At 43.3% G+C, this 18,711-nt stretch overlaps 2 protein-coding genes across 3 annotated transcripts in view; one reads left to right on the top strand and one right to left on the bottom strand.

Moving 5' to 3' along the window:
- The first annotated feature begins 563 nt into the window (after positions 1–563).
- Positions 564–13,043, top strand: MEST. Its single transcript, XM_006088344.3, has 12 exons — positions 564–792; positions 3,913–4,067; positions 5,765–5,844; positions 6,264–6,341; positions 6,462–6,598; positions 6,749–6,807; positions 7,625–7,665; positions 8,173–8,243; positions 8,487–8,591; positions 9,895–9,971; positions 10,969–11,032; positions 12,230–13,043. Exons 1-12 carry the CDS (start codon positions 767–769, stop codon positions 12,345–12,347), a joined length of 1,011 nt encoding a protein of 336 aa, XP_006088406.1. The 5' UTR covers positions 564–766; the 3' UTR covers positions 12,348–13,043.
- Positions 13,044–13,512: 469 nt separating this feature from the next.
- COPG2 (coatomer protein complex subunit gamma 2) overlaps positions 13,513–18,711 on the bottom strand; it is a 197,789-nt gene continuing 192,590 nt past the window's right edge. Inside the window, exons 21-24 of one of the 2 annotated variants that reach the window (XM_014455467.2) lie at positions 15,800–15,897; positions 14,939–15,077; positions 14,565–14,663; positions 13,513–14,083 (exon numbers count right to left, since the gene is read on the bottom strand). In XM_014455467.2, the coding sequence (XP_014310953.1) occupies positions 13,953–14,083; positions 14,565–14,663; positions 14,939–15,077; positions 15,800–15,897 (467 nt within the window). In that variant the 3' untranslated portion in view covers positions 13,513–13,952. The remainder of the gene's footprint in view (positions 14,084–14,564; positions 14,664–14,938; positions 15,078–15,799; positions 15,898–18,711) is intronic. The other variant, XM_006088343.3, reaches the window with a different exon arrangement.

The raw sequence follows: 18,711 nt of genomic DNA, 5'->3' as shown, positions 1-18,711 counted from the left end.
GTTGTGACCTTTTTGCTCCGCAGCGGCCGTCCCGTGAATCAGGCGGTTTTCCTGGTGGTCGCTGCGTAGAGCTTGTCATTCCCTAGCCACTTGTTTATGCCTGAGTGGTTGCCCATTCTTAGGGACCTGGGAGGTGTCGAGCACCTGTGGACCGCTGCTTCGAATCGGACACTCGTGTAGTTCAGAGCCCACGCCCCGGGCATGGCGCCAGACCGAGCGGATGCCACACCTGAGGTCGATCAGCCATCTCTGGGGTTGGGGGGCCCACCGGGTGGTCAAAGGGGAAGGATTTCAGGGCTCTGATAGCTTTTCCTGCAGCATTCACTCGCCAGAGGAGGACTTCTGTGGCAGAACTTGGAGCCCAGTGTTGCGGGGGCTGTGTGCCAGCAGTGGGGGCCCACACACTGAAGGTGCCCCCTAGAGGAGCCTCTGGGAGAGTGACGCGCGCTGTCTGCAGCGGCTGCGGTGGGCGGGGCACTGCGGCGCGGTGGGCGGCGAGGGGCGGGGCGTGGGTGGGCTCTAAAAGCCGGCGCCCACTGGCTCCGCGCTGCCGCGGCAACCAGCACATCCTGGCGCCTCCTCTGCGGCAGTCGCACCTCGCGCATTGCCGCAGCGCGCCCGGGTGGCCGTGCGCCGCTTGCCGCGGTCGGGTGGCGGTTCTTCGCTGCTTGCCGCGGTCCGCGCCGACCCCGCGGGCAGGGTCTGTCCGGCTCCGGCACCCGTGCTCCGGCTCGGTGTGCCGTGCGGCATGGGATAAGACACAGCCATGGTGCGCCGAGATCGCCTCCCCAGGTGGGTGCGCGCCCGGCGAGGGGGTGTGGTTGGGATCGGCGCCGGGGTGCTGGCTAACGGGTAGGGACTCTGTCTCCGAGCTGGGGCGGCGGGTCCGCTACTCGCGCGGCGGAGGGAAAACCCCACGGGAGGCTGGGTGGGGGACCCTCCTGCTCCATCTACTTGGGAGGGGATGTCTCTTACGCACGTAGAACTTGGGATCTCTCTGATTTAGGATTTCTAGAACCCTGGCGCGATTTAAGATTTTTAGACCTCGGCATCGCCCTGGCGCGATTTAGGATTTTTACACACCCACGTTGCATTGGCGCGATTTAGGATTTCTAGACACGGCGTCGCCCTGGTGCATTTTAGGATTTTTAGATCCGGGCATCGCCCTTGCGCGATTTAGGATTTCTAGACCCCGCCGTCGCCTTGGCGCGATTTAGGATTTTTAGACCCCGCCGTCGCCCTGGCGCGATTTAAAATTTCTAGACCCCGCCGTCGCCTTGGCGCAATTTAGGATTTCTAGACTCGGCGTCATCCTGGCGCATTTTTGGATTGTTAGACCCCGCCGTCGCCCTGGCGCGATTTAGGATTTCTAGACCCCGTGATTTCGGAATTCTAGACCCGGTTTCATCCTGGTGCGATTTAAGATTTTAACACCCGACAGCACCCTGATGCAGTTGAGGGTTTTTAGACCCCCGCATCTCCTTGGCGTGATTCAGAATTTCGAGACGCTGCTGTTGCCGTGTTGGTATCAGGCGTTCAAACCCCAGGTATTGTTGTGGCGCAATAGGATTTCCAGGCGCGGGCTTTCCCTTGGCGCCGTTAGGGTTTTAGCAGCAGGTAGCACCCTGGCGCGGTTCGTAATTGCAAGGCTCCGGGATGGCCGTGGCGCAGTTGACGATTTCCAGTGCGCGGGGTCGCCGAGGTGTTAGGTACCGCATAGGGGTGACTGGGATTTGCTCGAGTTTGTTATCCCCGAGCGTAAGTATTTTTGAGATTTTCAGTAACAAAAAGCTAAGTGAGAACGGCGATGTGACCAGATCGTCGTGTTACACACGGATTATTTGCACGGGGTTGCAAAGGCGCTCCTAGCCTCGCGCGATGCCCTACGGTGGGTTTGGTGGTGTTAAACGTAATTTTTTCTATTTACAAGATGAAGAAATCAAGGCTGGGAAAGGTGGATGAATTCCCAGAAGGTTTGTACTATGGTTTGCCAAATTTATTCTCTTGCCTTATGGCTCATAAAATAATGGAGATGCTGGTTAAAAACGTTTAATTCATTTTGCTTACGGACTGCGAGGCTGCTTCCCTACTAAAAAAATCCTACGACGTCATTAGGGGCATTTTTACTGAGGTGATGACGACGGAAAACGACAGGCAGCTTCTTGGTTTTCTTGGCGTCGAGGAGGAGGCAATGCGTGGGGGGGGGGGTGTTCAGGAGCAGCGTGCGTAGCCGTCCCCCACCCCCCGCCGGGTGGGGGTGCTCCTCCTGCCTGCTCCTCGGGTAGCCCCTCCCTGGCTCGCTGCTGAGTCATTGCAGATACCCGGCTGCTGGGACCTGAATGAAGGAGAGAAGCGGGGGAGGAGGCGTGACGAAACGCGACCCTGAAAAATGTATGAGCTGGAGTGTGGCACAGATAATAGCTCTGAGGGATGGACAGTCTAAACCTAATGCTTTTTGTCATCTCATCTTTCAAAGAGATGCGGGGATGCACCCTACTCCTGTTGTGTGGTGAAAACTGAGATGCAATCATCACGTTCCAGGCATTTCAAAAAATTGTTTCTAGTATTACCTTGAAAGGAAGGCAGAACCAAGTCATTGGATTTATTTATTTATTTTTATTTTTTTAGGGACAGGTACTTTGGTGTGGCGGGGATTGCCGTAATGATACCTAAACGATTTTTTGTGTTTGTTTTTACCTGTTGGAACCACAGGCTTATTTATTTTAGAGTAAAAATGTATTTTGTGATGGGTAGGGATTGTGGCCAGATTACCTATAATATGGTGAAAGGTTGTGTGTACAGACACAAAGCCATTTCCACAAGAGCTTCGTCAATTAATTTCTCTTATTTATAGCTCTGGATTTTTTTTAATTATTATTTTTTTTAGTTTTAGAAGGTATTTCCATTCTGGCTATTTTGAGAGCACTTCCATTCTACTGATAATTCTTTCCCTGATAAGATAGAAACAGGGGAAACTATTTCTAATTCCTGTTTAGCTCTCATTGTCATTATGGACAAGTTGACCTTTGAAGTCCAGGGCTTGGGAAGGTTGGGTGGGCAAACCATGCTCTCCTTCCAATGACAAAATCAATTCCCAAATGTTGGGTATGAGTTCCGCCTTTTTTTTTGGGGGGGGGGGAAGGGGGAGGAGGAGAAAGGGGGATCCTTAGAAATTCAATAAATGAGAGCTTCCTCAAGAAAAGCAGAAATATAATCTGCTGCCCTCACCTCTCAAGAGATTAGATATTTAGGGTCACGCAAAGCTGCTTATGTTGGAATATGCAGAGCACCTATCTTCTTATTTCACCGCCTCTTTACCCCAAGCAGTTTCTCCACACGAACCCAGATAGTAGTATTCAACAGGGTTGCACTGGGGTCAAATACTAACAAATACTAACAAATCAAGAGCAACTTTCTGCTGAAGGACATGTACTATTACTGTACATATATATTTTTAAACATTAGTTCAAAATATATATGGTGGTGATAGAGCTTTTGACTACATGTGAGGGAAATTTCCCCCTCCCCCTGCCCCCAGGAAAAGCCAATGAAAAGGTGCACCACAGCACTTAGAACTCTCCCTTTTATTTTACATAAAAACCTCTCCAGTTGGTCTTGAGAACAGCACAAGGGAGGGGCTGAGTGATTAAAATGGGGAGAAGAGGAGGACGATTACATATTAAAAATAATATATTTTTCCTCCTGGAAATTAGAATGGTGAGCAAATATGGTGATTGCCATAGCAGGCAGAGGTGCACTTACGCTCTTGGAAAAATTTCCGCCATGGTTCATATGAGGGCAAGAAAGTCACCACCTGGTACAGCAATCTCACCCTGCCTTGCCAGTGTGGGCTTGCAGATGTGTGTACAATGTCACCTGACTGCTTACGCCTGGTCTCTGATTTTCCCACAGGATGAGGGAGTGGTGGGTGCATGTGGGGCTTCTGGCAATACCCCTGCTTGCGGCCTATCTATACATCCCGCCCCCCAAGTTGTCCCCTGCTCTTCACTCATGGAAGTTGTCAGGCAAATATTTCACCTACAAGGGACTGCGCATCTTCTACCAAGGTAAGAACAGGACTGTTGGACCCCCTGTGCATACAGGCCCCTGAGGTCCCACTTACTTATTTTGTGTTAATTGGTCTCTATTGGCCCTCAGTGATGGAGAGGGAAACCCCGTTCTTCCAGGAAATGTGCTTGAAGGAGGGGACAAAACCCCTTGATAGCAGGGAAACGGGAAATGCAAAGAAAACTGCTGGGAGGGCGCGGGTGGTAAAATGGAGATTCCAATCTCTGAAGAACTGACCTTTTACTATAATTTTTTGTAGCCGATTTGTATTGATAGGTTTTTGTCTTTGGAGCGCCCCTAGTGTCAGGTAATAGAAACAGGATTCATAGATAAAGCTACCATTAGTTGTCTCCCCCTGCCAATTCCTGATTTCATTTTGTTTACTATCAAGATTGTTATATGCATAACTAACTATGATTTAAGTCTTACACCTTTGTATAAATTAATATGCTAATGATAATTATTGTTATGACTGCGACTTATCAAGTAATTACCATATGCTAGGCACTGAATTATATTTTCAATATTAATTCATTTAATCTCTATAACAGTAATTGGAGATAGGTGCCATTAACCTCATTTTATAGGTAAATAACCTGAAAAACAAGATTGGAAAAGATTTCTTTTGGGCGGGGGTCAAGAGCAATAACGAAAAATGTTTGTCATAAACCGTTTTTCATTATTGCTCCTGACCTCCTCTCATTTGCTATCATCAGTTAAGTAAGTATATAATTTTCTTTATTTTGGTCATTTAGGTTGTTTTCAGTTTTTCAATGTTTTAGTTAATGTCGAAGGGAAATTTTTATATATGTGTTTATTTTTTCCTTATATTTTCAAACTATACTACTTGTAAATAGAATGATTTTATTTACATGGATTTAAAGAATAAGACGTATAGGATAAAATATATAAAATTTTAAATTGCTTCTAACTAAATTATTTTGCAAACCTTATTTTCAAATTCTCATGCCATTGGCAGTATATGAATATATCAGTTTTAATCTAGTATTATCAGCAAGGTGTTCTACTATTTAAATGTTTGGCTAATTTAAAAGATGTTTATTAAGAACTGTTCCTATATATATTGGTTAATCCTTTTTTATAGTTTGAATTTTGCAATAGTTTTTGCAATAGTTTGAGCATGATGCTTTTGATACTGGATTTTGATATTTATCTCCTCTCTGGGAAATAAAACAGTGTAAACTAAGGTTCTCACAAGGTTGAGGAAGAGTTGCTATATTTTAGAGAATTTTGTGAGGTCATTAATGATAGGGTACAAAGAATCTGTAGTTAATATATTGTGATTATATATGCTTAACTGTGAAAGTTTACTTTTTAATGTGAAAAGCAATTTACATAATACACAATAATGGGAGAAATACTTTAAAAATATTGGTGAAATTAAGCAGACTCCCTTTAAGTATTTTCATATAAAGTGTCCTATTTATATTTTTTAAATATTTTTTCATATAAAAATATCTTAATAATATTTATATTTTTTAAATATTTAAGATTTCGAAAAATCAAATGCCTATTTTTACCTAAAGCGATAAGCTTGCATTTTAAAAAGAAATCTATTTTTAAAATTAACTTGGACAGGATTTTTTTGTCCTTTATATCACATTGCATAAATTTATTATCTTCAAGGTTATCTTTACAGGGAGTTGGCCTGACCCCTCTCTCTCTTTCTCCCCAGACTCCTTCGGCGTGGTCGGAAGTCCCGAGATAGTCGTGCTTTTACATGGCTTTCCAACATCCAGCTATGATTGGTACAAGGTAAGGGAATCAGACTTTCTAGGTCCTACTACGTCTTTAAAAGTCCAAAGTCAAGGATTTTGTTATCAGCACTGAAAGGCTCTTGCATATTTGAATTGCTTAATAAAATAGGATTAAATGTAGAACTATTTTTCATTTCCTGGGAGTAAATGAAAAGGGAGTAAAAAACCGTTTGGCAATCTGGGAAGGCTCATCGCCAAGTTAAAAATGCTGGAGTGCCTCCCTCAATAGAGATTGATTATTAGGAATAAAGCACTTTGTAAGTGGATCATCTGCGGGCCTATGGTGGTTTCATGTGGGTTTTCCCTTTATTGAAGTCTGTTTGTTAAGCTGAGAAAGGGATGAAACCCTTATGCTGCTGTAGGTTGGAGGGGAGGGGCAGGATCAGAGAGACCAAATCATCCCTTTCTTTCTCGTAGATCTGGGAAGGTCTCACACATAGGTTTCATCGAGTGATTGCCCTCGACTTCTTAGGCTTTGGCTTCAGCGACAAACCGGTAAGCAGCTTCGGGATGGGACCAGGGTTGAGGGACGGGTGGGTGTGATGGAGGGGTCAGGCCGGCAGACAGATCGGCACTCATGACTTCATCCTGTGTGTCTGGGCTTCCTTCCCCTAGAGACCGCACCACTACTCCATCTTCGAGCAGGCCAGCATCGTGGAGGCGCTTTTGCAGCATCTGGGGCTTCAGAACCGCAGGGTCAACCTTCTGTCTCATGATTACGGCGACATCGTGGCCCAGGAGCTTCTCTATAGGTCAGTGAGGCTGTTTCACTCATTTAAGATGCTGGGGACAGTCCATTGTTCCTGGGGTCTTTCTAGCCCTTTTGCCTTTTGGAAGCTTGTCCTCAGCCGCTGCGTTGGTGCATGCCCACTCACTCAGATGCCTCTGCCTCCTGTTTCTAGGTTCAAGCAGAATCGCTCTGGTCGGCTGACCATAAAGAGTCTCTGTCTGTCAAATGGAGGTAATTGCCTGGGCAGTGGGGGGAAGGGGGCGAGGGCCACATTTCGATATCAGTGACACTAAATGGCACTCGGATGGTATTATTGCAAACAGACAGTTTAACGAGGGGGTCTTTACCTTTTTTACGCCATAAATCACTTTGGTGGTCTGATGAGATATAATGACCCTTTCTCAAAATAATGTTTTAAAAAAAAAATATATATATGTTAGGATTACAAAGGAAATTAATGATAGTGATATTCAGTTAATAAAAAGCTGTGTTGTAATATGTGCTTTTTAAAAAAATTGATTTGACAGAAACATCGATTTGCTGTTTCACTCATTTATGCATTCATTGGTTGATTCTTGTACGTGACCCGATGGCGTACGGAGATGAAGTTCTAACCAACTGAGCTACTCCGCCAGGGCCTAGATGTGTGTGTGTGTGTTTTAAGGACCCACACTTCCTGAAGAATCCCTGGTTTCTTTTTCTGCCCCAATCATTAACAACACTGTGTTCTGAGGCATGGGGAGAAACACGAGGGGAGTCAGAGCCTCGTCGTCAGCAGTATGGACGACCGTGTACATCATTTTCCCCGTTTCTCTACCTTTACAATCTGAAAGTAATCCCAGTGGGATATGCTTTCTTTGACCTGTTAAACCTAGAATTCCATGGGGAAGGAATTAGGCTGACAATACTAATTTATTTATAATTAGTTTTTTAGCAGTGAAGGCCCCAAAGGTGACAGTGAGTAGGGTAGATAGTCTCCAATAAGGGACCTATGTTTGCCTTAAAGTTGCTGGAAAATGACTAACGGAAGTCTCTTCTTTTCCTACAGGTATATTTCCCGAGACTCACCACCCGCTCCTGCTCCATAAGGTTGGCTCCTCCACTGACTAGATCGTAGCTCTTTAGATTGACACTAACATAAACAATGCTGGGACCTTCGTAAGGGCCATTTCTGTTGTAAAAGGCCGCAGATAAAATCCTTCTCATCAGTTTACATTAGAAGTTAGTTTTTCCCTTCTTATGAAAATATGAGAATTAGAGATCAATAGTACTTGGAGAAATACAGTATCTCAAAGATTTGTGTCATCAGCATGATGGTTGACAAATTGGGACCTCAGTCTGAAGTTGAAGATATCAAACGTCTTAGGGATTTAGTGACGTGCAGAAATGAAATCTTAAAGGGAATTAGAAACAGTTTGCTTTCCGTGAGAGAATGTGGGTTGGCAACACAAAAAACTAAAAGCCAATGGCCAAGCCTTTCAGTAGGAGATTTGGCTAAAGTCTTTTTTTTTTTTTTTTAAGTTCTTAGTATAAAACCCTTTGTCCTGATTGTGTTCTCTCTCTCTGGATTCTTGATTTTTACTTATTTACTTATAGATTCTCAAAGATGGAGGCCTGCTGTCACCCATCCTCACACGAATGCTGAACTTCTTTGTATTCTCTCGAGGGTAAGTCATTGTCAAAGACTGATTTACTGCAGCCTGGGAACAAAGCTGCTGCCATTAAAATTCTGGGCCAAATCCTAGGGTTTGGTATTTTAAAGCAAAGGTGTTGGTCATTTGCCAGGGAAGGAGTAGAAGGAATTCATAAATCAGTTAAGGGTCAGACTACATGATTTTGAGGTTCCAATCATATCTGACATTCTGAATTCTTACACTTAATCTTTATGTTTTTTTTTTTGACTCTTTCAGTCTTGTCCCCCCTGTCTTTGGGCCATACACCCGGCCCTCAGAGAATGAGCTGTGGGACATGTGGGCAACGATACGCCACAATGATGGGAACTTAATTGTCGACAGGTAAGAAATAACCCCTTTTGCTTTGGCTTCCCAAGAGGCTTTTTTTTGGGAATATGTGGGATTGCTTGTTCTGTTCTTGGCTGGCTCTGCCGTCTCAGAAGATGGTTGGCTATGACTTATGAGGTACACCCAAAACAGTCATGCTCTGTACTTTCTCTGAGGAAAGAAATCCAGCATAGAGTGAGCCCTGAGGCGAAGCAAGGTGGCACACTAATTCAGTTGTAATTGCTGATTGGCTTTGGCAAATCCTTCTTCGGACTTTCTGTTGATATTAAGTGCTCCACCATGTCTAATCACAGTTATGAAAGGCATTTAGTGCCTTCCTCAGAGTACCAGTCTCTTCCTTTGTCATATCTTTTCTGTAGCAACAGGGACTGGAGGGAGATTTCGTTGTCTTGTACCAAGACTTATCATGCCTTGGTTCAGATACTGCTTTCACGGAGGGGCTAGAGGTGGTGATGTCCATAACTACTCGAGATAAGGCCATCCTTTGACCAGCTAGGTCAGTGTAGCTTCCACGGCTTTAACTGATGGCTTTGCTGGGAATTGTGAGGGGGAGAGAGCCATTCTTCCCTCCCACCCCAATGGGATCCCAAAGATTTGTTTTACTATAAAAAATTGCAAAACAAAACCCTCTTTTAAAATTCCCACATACTTCTCCAAAATGTAAAAAGCACTTACGGAACTCAACTATCACCTGTTAGAAATAATTCCTGGTTTCCAGGCAGAATAGCGAGAATATATGAGTTTGAGTTCTAAAATGTGGCTATGGCAGCTTGTCATTGTAGGAGAAATTCTCCATTTTATCTGTGGTCAGATGAAATGCAGAGAATGAAACTTTGTGCTTAGGAACTTCTACACTTAGAACATTAGAAGTAGATGTCAATTTAGCGATCGTGTAGTTCAGTTCTCTTATTTTTAAAGAGGAGGAAATGGGTCAAAAGATGTGTGTTAGACCTTTGAGTTACAGAACTAATTAGTGGTAGAGGCACAATCTGAACCTGGGCTTTCATTACACATAACCCAAGCTAACGCCCAGCCTTCCTACATCCCATTTCCTGTTTGACGAACACTAAGAAACATTAATTCTTACATTGGTTGTAGGCATGATGACTGCTGCAGCTACATGGAGTTTAACCGTCGAGGTTAACAGAAATGAGTAAATTCAGCTGGCTAGTCCCAGGCGTGCCAAGTTGCTCCTGGATTAAAACACATACTGGGTTCCTTGAGGCTCATGTCAGGCCTTTGCACCCCTCTAACCATAAGCGTTTCTTGTTCTCCTGCTAATTTACCTATCCTATAGTCTCTTACAGTACATTAATCAGAGGAAGAAGTTTAGAAGACGCTGGGTGGGAGCTCTTGCCTCTGTAACTATTCCCAGTGAGTATTTCTATATTACATCTTGATAGGAAAACTGAGGGACTAGGGTTAAAATAATTGCCTGATTTAGCAAATAAAAATAAAATAAAGACACAAAACTAAATTTGAATTGCAGATAAACAAGTCCTTTTTTTTTTTTTAAGGAAAAGTATGTTCTGTGCAATACGTGGGACATACTGATATGGAAAAAAAAAATCAGCCCAGCCAGTATGGCTCAGTGGTTGACCTTTCAGGGCACATGCCTGGGTTGCAGGCTCGGTCCCCAGTAGGGGGCGTAGAGAAGGCAGCCAATCAATGATTCTCATCATTGATGTTGCTCTCTTCCTCTCTGAAATCAATAAAAATATATTTTAAAAAATCATTATCTGAAATGCAGCTGGCCATGCTTTATTTAATCTGGTGACCCTCTCCAACATCTGGAACATCGGTGCCATGCTGTAGAGTGAAGTATATAAAGCACTGAGATACTATTGCTAAGGTAACTACCATAGCACGGCCTGGAGTGGGAGTTAGATTGGTTTCCTGCTGTGCATTGCCAGTGACTATCACATTAAATGCTGAATTCTGGGACAGAAGGCTGTTTGAATTACTAATCAAGAGCCTATAGGTGGTTCTGCTCATTTACCTCTTAATACTTACACATTTAAAAAGAAAAAAAATCAGTGCTGTGTCTCACATATAAAAATAGTGTTCAAAAACCAGTGGGTTTCAAATGTCAAGGGTCATTTATTGCTAAGAGAGAGACTTCAAGAATGACAATATCCTGGAGTTAGGGAGAGAGAATGCTGCTCAGGGCTGAATGGCTGGCTGTGTAAAATGTCCCAAATGGACTCAGTTGTCAGCTTATTCCCAGAAGTTTCTTATAACCTACTTATTGAAAGAAGCTAGATTTTTATCATCATTTTTTTAACGAAAATTTGTTCTGGAGGGGTAATTTTAGTCTGGGGGAGAACAGATGTGCAAGCTGTTAGTAATTAGTTCCTTTTCTCTTCCCCAGTTCATTTTATCTACGGGCCTTTTGATCCGGTGCATCCCTATCCGGAGTTTTTGGAGCTGTACAGGTGAGCCTCCCTCAGGGGCTTCGTATTGTTAGTTCCTCCTCCCGACAGTGCTCTGGCCACTGTCTCTGGCCTCAGTGGCTGTTCATCCAGGAAACGTATGATAAAGGATGAGCTGAGGAATCTTATTCTCACATAAATGTAAAGTCAGGAAATGGTTATACATTCTCTTGAGTTATACATATATGTATGTATGTATAGTTGTTATACATTCTCTTGAGTTATACACCTGTTTTTACTGTATATATATATATATATATATATGCTACATATTCCTAGGTGGACAGGTAAGAAAACGCTATCATGTGAACTAAGGAATGGAAGTGCGTAAAGTTGATAAAAAATGTCTGCTGTAGTCTCATTGCAAAGCTTCAGCTGGGCATCTGCAGGGAGAGATGGAGAGGAGCTCACAGGAAAAGTGCCTCGTCACTGGTTGTCATTTTCTCTAGGCCAGTGATGGCGAACCTTTTGAGCTCGGCGTGTCAGCATTTTGAAAAACCCTAACTTAACTCTGGTGCCATGTCACATATAGAAATTTTTTGATATCTGCAACCATAGTAAAACAAAGACTTATATTTTTGATATTTATTTTATATATTTAAATGCCATTTAACAAAGAAAAATCAACCAAAAAAATGAGTTTGCGTGTCACCTCTGACATGCGTGTCATGGGTTTGCCATCACTGCTCTAGGTACTTACTCAGAAGGTTGGAATATGAAATCTTGACTGATTTTGTTCCATAAGAATGCTCCATCCTTCATATGGCCTAGTAGAAATAATCCAGTAGTAAATAGCTGGCATTTAATTTTCAACGAAATACCCTCTCTCATCTCCTCTCGCGGTTAAGGAAGGTCTTTTGTTATCCTTACCTGGACAGTGGTCCACTTATTTGATGCCTCACGCTTCTCTAAGGAGCTCGAAGTCACCCTGCTTTGACATGTATTGCAAAAGTGTTTTATTTTTAAGTTGTTGTCTGTTGGATTATGAACATGTAAAACCTAGTCTGTATGTGTCATAAATGGAATTGGCAAGCTTACCTGCCTAAGACACAATTGCAAAATAGAAGCTGAATAAGCTCTTTGTTGGTTCCTTCCAGTGTGGTATGTCCGCAGGGACATTTACTAGGGCTGCCCACTGGCTTACCTCCCTCCCCCTCCCTCCAGCCTCAAGTTCACCTACATGCTGTTCTCTTCCACTAGGAAAACGCTGCCGCGGTCCACAGTGTCGATTCTGGATGACCACATTAGCCACTACCCACAGCTAGAGGATCCCATGGGCTTCTTGAATGCATATATGGGCTTCATCAACTCCTTCTGAGCTGGAAAGAGTAGCTTCCCTGTATTACTCCCCCTACTCCCTTACCTGTTGTGTATTCCATTTAGAAAGCAATGCCCCAAAGAGGTCCTGGCCACCAAACACTTCTCTCACAAAGGTCCACCTGACTCACATTGGTGAACAGCATATAGGACAAAGCCAGGAGAGGCTCTAAGGGTGACCTGATAGTCCACTCCCATTCCTTTGACATCTCATCAAGTGTACGGACTTGCCTTTGTGTTACTAGGAAAGTCTGATGAGCACTGCTGCTCACGGATGCAGAGAGACACATTCTTTTGCATAAGACTTTTCTGAAATACTTAGAAGTGTAATTTTTGGCTCAGCCCCAATTGGAACCTTGTAGTAAAGAATGAGGAGAGGATGGCTGCTTCCCTCTCCTTGAGTGGCTTTAAGGGCACGTGCTTTTTTTTTTTGTTTTCTAAGCAGCTTCAGGAGAGAGTAAGTCTCCCCTGTCATAACTTTGGCTTAGTTTCGTCAGCTGCATCTAATTATAGACTTTTTGTTAAAATAGATTTTGCTTTAAATAATGCAGCTTTACATAATGCAGTATTCTAAGTGTACTTTAAGACTATGATTTACCGACACGTGTTATATCTATTTTAGAAGGGTACTACACCAGCAGACACTCACTCTGGCAGAGTAGTGAACCTTATTAAACATATTTGACTTCTGTATAAATTGAACTAAATCCAAACTTAAAAAAATTTCCTAAAAGTCATAGGACATCAAAGACCAACCGCATCTGTGCCAGAGATTTACTGTTATTGGCTGGAAAGACCCAATTCTAACAGCGAATAACAGTCTGCTTCTTCATACCTCATTGCTTCGAAGCACATCCCTCCTGAGCTAACGGGGAGGGGAGGGGAGCGTTGTGCAGTCCCAGTGCCCACGCTGAGTGCACACGGATTCCTTTTGTTACGAGTGCTTACTTCTCACTGGTTGTGCCAGAGAAGCTTCCTCATGTAGCTCTGCCATTCCTGTCATTTACAGACAGGAAAGTTCCAGAAACTTTAAGATCAAATTCTGAAAGGCCTGTGAGCAAAAGGTGCTGAACACTTTTTTTAAAGTCACAGTTTCATTGTTTTAGTCAAAGTAGGATTAGGTGATTATTTTAAATTCTTTTTTTAAAAATTAGCAACCTCAAGTATAACAATTGAAAGTGGAATAAGTGTTTATTTTCTATTAATAAAATGAATTTTGACAAAAGTGGACTCTGCCTTCCCCTCCCCACCACCCCTCCGGGATAAAGTTTTCCAACATTGCCAGGAGCTTTCAGACACATTACATTAAAGAATATAATGAAGTTGAGCAGCTGGGGTATAGGATAGTATTTGCTTTACATGTTCACCCAAAGCTGTACTATCACACCAAAGTCGACCAATGGAACAAAAAGGAAAAAAGACAAAAAAAAAAAAAAGACATGCACAAAGACAGACGTTTGCTTGATCTGCTGGCTCAGGGCCAAACATTTAATTTGCTTCTCCAGAATCATTAATCTTTAAAAGCGGGATTCTGGGAAAATCATGCCACTAGCCTAAAAGCCCACTGACAGTGAAGTACATCAACTTCATCTTGCCCAGTAAAAACTTATCCAACAGAAGCCAAGATAACATCCACAGGTGTTTCCTCTTTGCTTCTGACAGTCACCTGCATGGTCACTCCATCCGCTAAGGCCAGCTTGGCCCTCACCAATAAATCATAGCCGCCTCTGTATACACCTGAGAGAACAAAGTGAGGAAAACCATATTGAGAACTCAAAACAAACTCTGACGAGTGAAATTCATCATGCTCTGCTTGCATTTCCTTTCTATTACTTAAGTTTAGCTTTTCTAGAGATTTGTGTTTATGGTAGGAACTGCTTCCTACATACAAATTTGAAATAACCTTTTATATTCCCATGATACCAGGTACATAGAAGGTATTCAAGAATACTGGTTTGGAGTACTCAAATGGGGGAGGTAGTGGCACTAGTATCCATGGGAGAGATTTAAGTAAGTGTTTTAGGCCGAATATACATCTTTAAAGAACAAACGAAGCACAGCATGCAAATTAAACAGCTAAGACAAACTGCTCACTGTGACAGGGCTTCACATGGTAACGCATACGATGGGACAGTGGCAGGGCATGAAATGCCCATGCATAGCCCTTCCTATTAAACTCTGCAACAAAATAAAGGGGAAATCCGATAAAGTTCCTTACCTGCCAGGTAGAGGGCATGGGAATTCTTGTTCTCGGGGACTTTCTCTGACCTTTCACATGGCTGCATGCCCAGAAATGTAATGATGTTGTTGACAGCTTCTGTGTTGACAAGATTGATGCAACAGTATCAAGAAAGGTCAGCATGGGGCTGCCTCCGCACCACTACGCACTGAGAGCTGGGGCTAGAAGGGTGGTGTGTGGGTGGAGGCCACTGGACTAGGAACTGGTTGACTCAATTAGATGACAGGGTCCTGGCCTTTCAAGTGACTTAGTTTAGGCAGCATTAAACCAAAGTGTTCTTCTGGAATGATACATATTCCTGTTAGGTTTTACACTGCTGTCAGGCAATACATTGATAGCAAAATTGTTCTCACCTTGAAGAGTTTTGGTAGAACTGAGGGCAAAGGTCTCCTGTTTCTCAAAAGTATCTCCCACTTCTTCCCAGGCAGCAGCAAAGTTGGGCTTCAGAACTTTCTGAATGTGGTCAGACACACTCACTTCAAGATCTTCCAGCTAGTGGGCACATGCAGGGGTCAGTAAGCGACAGTTCTTTCAGTACAGGACAAAGTGGGAGGGGCTAATGAAAAGGGTTTTATCATTCTGAGATACATCCTATGCAGGAGCCTAGGAAAAACCATCACCAAACTAGTTCAGTCCTGTAGTCTGGATAAGTCTAACGATGTAGGCCTTAGCAAAGAGAAGCAAGAAAATATGGCTAAAGCTATATTCAGATCAACATCTACACCCTTGAGGTACAAAGCAGTCATGTGGCCACACCTAACCATCAAGTTCAAGCCATCCAGGGCCTTCTGAACTTAGCATTCACTCACAGGTTGATATTTCTTCACGTTTTGCCTGCATTCTATGAAGTTATTCAGTCCATGACGTAGCTAAATTATAAGCAAATTAAAAGCTGCTCAACAAAACAACCCCAACACTTTAAATAAAGCTCATTGATCTCAAAGAAAATCATGTCCTTATTTTCATCTTGTAATTACCCCTAATATAAAGACATAGAAAAGGGTGAGTTGTTTTAATCAGGAAGTGGTCAGTCTCGCTTCCCTTAGGCACAACACACTCCCACCGCAGAGGAGGGTTAGTCCTGGCCTACACAGTTGTAATGTGAGAAAATAAAACCCCTTAGGTTCATGTCAGATGTTCCTAGGAAAATGTTCTCTTCAGGCAGAAGTCAGTGTGCAAGGGTGTCCAGGTGTCTCTGGGCAGGGGACACTCACCACGTACTCATCGTCATACCCCTCCTCAGCTGGAACCCCAGTGTCAGGGTCACAGTCCCGGACAGTAAACTTCATGGTACAGCTAAACGTGCCGGCAACTGGAGGAGAAAGAGCAGGCAGGCCAGTGTCAGTGGGCAGCGCAAGCACAAAGTTCCCCTAGTAGCTGAGGGAGCACCATCTGCACTTGGCACTGTGTTCTGTATCATCAAGTGAAGCACACACCACTGTTTCCAGGGAAGTAGTTCTCGAAAGCAGCCTGTATGCTGGTCAAAAGGCAGCCTCACAAAGTATAATTTTAAAATCCATTCCCCACTGTGGGTTGGAATAGTACAAAAATGACGACATTGGCAAAACTCTACTTTTGTATTGGTATAAAGAAAGCAGCAGGGGAGCTACTTTGGGAGGTTTCTGCCATGCCTGTCAAAGGGGACTACATGTGGAAAATGTAAGAACCATGACTTTAGCAGCTGACAAAGCAAAAAAAATGTGGATAGTAAAAAGCACACTGATCATTAACACAAAGCACAATAGTCTAAATATCAACAGATAATACTATTTTTAGATTGTGGGTCCACAGATCACCAGAATGAACTTGCTTTATTGTCAACTTTCAACCTGCAGTGAATAGGTCAGCAAGGAGATGCTAGTATTGGTAAAGTCAGTGTCTTAAATGCAAAAGCAAGTGGGTGATTAATATGTTTTGAGATAACTGGTGGAAGTAATAAGAAATGGAGGTAGGGGCACATTTTTGGAAAGTGAACTTCATGAAAAGTGGCCCTTCTGAACTGCCTGAAGGAGGGGATTAAGTATGGGTGAATTAATTGGATCTCAAGAGATGTGGAAGAGCTTCAGTGAGCAGAGCAAGGTACATGCGCTAAAGGAAAGAGGCCAGAAAGGCCAAGGGTAGATGGAAATAGTAAGAGATATGCTAATGAACAGGTGCTGAGAAGAGAGACTGTTTAGGAATATATTTGAAATACCTAGGAGACTAGATATTTTCCAATAGGCTCTGGTGAGCTGAGGCAGTCCTATGAAGAATAGGTCTGAATTCAGAGAACAAAGGAATTTAGAATACATTGAAAATGATGGTAGTGAGTTGACCCATATAGAAAGAGTTTACCTTTCAAGACTACAGAATCAATTTTTTGTTGTTGTTGTTAATCCTTACCCGAGGATATTTTTCCCCATTGATTTTTAGGGAGAGTGGAAGAGACAGGGCAAGGCAGAGAGAAACATCAATGTGAGAGAAACACATTGATTGGTTGCCTCTTGCACGAACCCTGACCAGAACTCAGGCCAGGGAGGAGCCTGCAACCAAGGTACATGCCCTTGACCTGAGTCGAACCCAGGACCCTTCGGTCTACAGGTTGACACTCTTATCCAATGAGCCAAACAGGCTAGGGCTACAGAATCTATTTTAATACAATAGGAGGTTGATGGAAGAATGATCGTGGTTATATTAAGCTAGAATTTACTGCCAAGGAAGCAGGAAGAAGAAAGAAAAAGGTGGAAGTTAACACAGACCTGGAATGGGTCAGTTGAGGTATTTAAAACAATGAAAGGAGAGAGAGGGGATTATGGTAGGGACAAAGGTAAAGATCAAATAAGAATGGAGAGGCAGGCCCAACCTGTTGTGGCTCAGTGATTGAGCACCGACCTATGAACCAGGAGGTCATAGTTCGATTCTTAGGGCACATGCCCTGATCAATGATTCTCTCTCATTAGTGTTATTTCTATCTTTCCTTCTCCCTCTCTCTCTGAAATCAATAAAAATATGTTTTTAAAAAAAAGAATGGAGAAGCAGGATAGACATTAGTAATACAAGATCATATGAACCCCTGGTTGGTTTCAATTAAGCAGGGAGGATACAGACAAATGAGGAAGGAGGAATAAGGAGATAAGCAGGAACAATGGTAGATCACAGCTTTGGCAAACTGGTTGAATTTTATGTGCAAGTAAAGACAGAAGATGCTATGTGTAAGTAAGTGATAAGGAGGCACTGAATAAGGAAGCAAATAGGAATGCTATCAGTAGAGATGTTCCTGAAACTTGAGTGGCAAATTTTTAATGAAATGATTTTGTTGATACAATGAGAGGTCACAGGGAATCTAAGGTGAAATCCAGTAAAAACCATTGGTAGAAATCTATCAATATTGCTAGAAAGGATGACTGACACTGGGTGATGAGGAGAAGGGGGTGGGAAGGAACCTTTCTGTGGCAAGAGAACAACTCGAACCCTTTGCCACACAAACAAAGCCAGGCAGATGATGGGAGTAAGAGAAGGATGCCCTGAAGATCTACATTAAAATTGTCCTCAGAGATGAGGCTTTTCTTGTGAGAACTGGCTGAAATGAGAGGACTACTGAGGAGACTGGTATGGAAAGAGCACTGAAGTGTAGAAGAGATGGGTGCTGGAAGCTAAGTGAGGGGAGAGGCGTGTGAATTAGGCTGGGGTACAGAACCCACAATGTGGCAAATGGTGGGGAGTTGCCAGGTCTCAGCCACTGGAGGGGAGACTATTTCTAAATAAGAAAAGGAGGTTCCAGAAAGCTTTGTTGGAACAATAATTAAAGAACAGGATGTGGTCCATGGGGCAGAAATCAGAAAGCGTGTAAAAGGGATAGATCTGCACCAGTCCATGCAGGTCAGGGCTGAACTAGGAAGGAAATGCATGTATCTAGTGCGTAGGGAATCAAGGGAGATGAAAGCGATGGAGCAATTTGTGCCAAAAGTGAGGAGTCTATCTATACCTACCAGGAAGGAGTGCTGAATCCAGGGGATGCTACACACATGGCAGGAGGGATGCTGAAGATAAGGTGTTTCTCTAGCACAAATATAGGGGACAAGGAGAGGGGTAGGAGAGCAACATTAAAGTTTCCCTCAGACGAAATGTGGTCACTAAGGAATGACAG

Source organism: Myotis lucifugus, unplaced genomic scaffold (assembly GCF_000147115.1).
Source record: "Myotis lucifugus unplaced genomic scaffold, Myoluc2.0 scaffold_46, whole genome shotgun sequence".
NCBI lineage: Eukaryota > Metazoa > Chordata > Mammalia > Chiroptera > Vespertilionidae > Myotis > Myotis lucifugus.
Note: the sequence above shows the minus strand (reverse complement) of the source record. Positions and strands in the feature narration are given on the sequence as shown.

Excerpts from the sequence above, each read along its gene's own strand:
- MEST (XM_006088344.3), top strand. The coding sequence starts at position 767 with ATGGTGCGCCGAGATCGCCTCCCCAG. Across the intron at positions 7,666-8,172 it reads ACCCGCTCCTGCTCCATAAG|ATTCTCAAAGATGGAGGCCT; the intron begins GTTGGCTCCTCC and ends ATTTACTTATAG. Across the intron at positions 11,033-12,229 it reads GAGTTTTTGGAGCTGTACAG|GAAAACGCTGCCGCGGTCCA; the intron begins GTGAGCCTCCCT and ends CTCTTCCACTAG.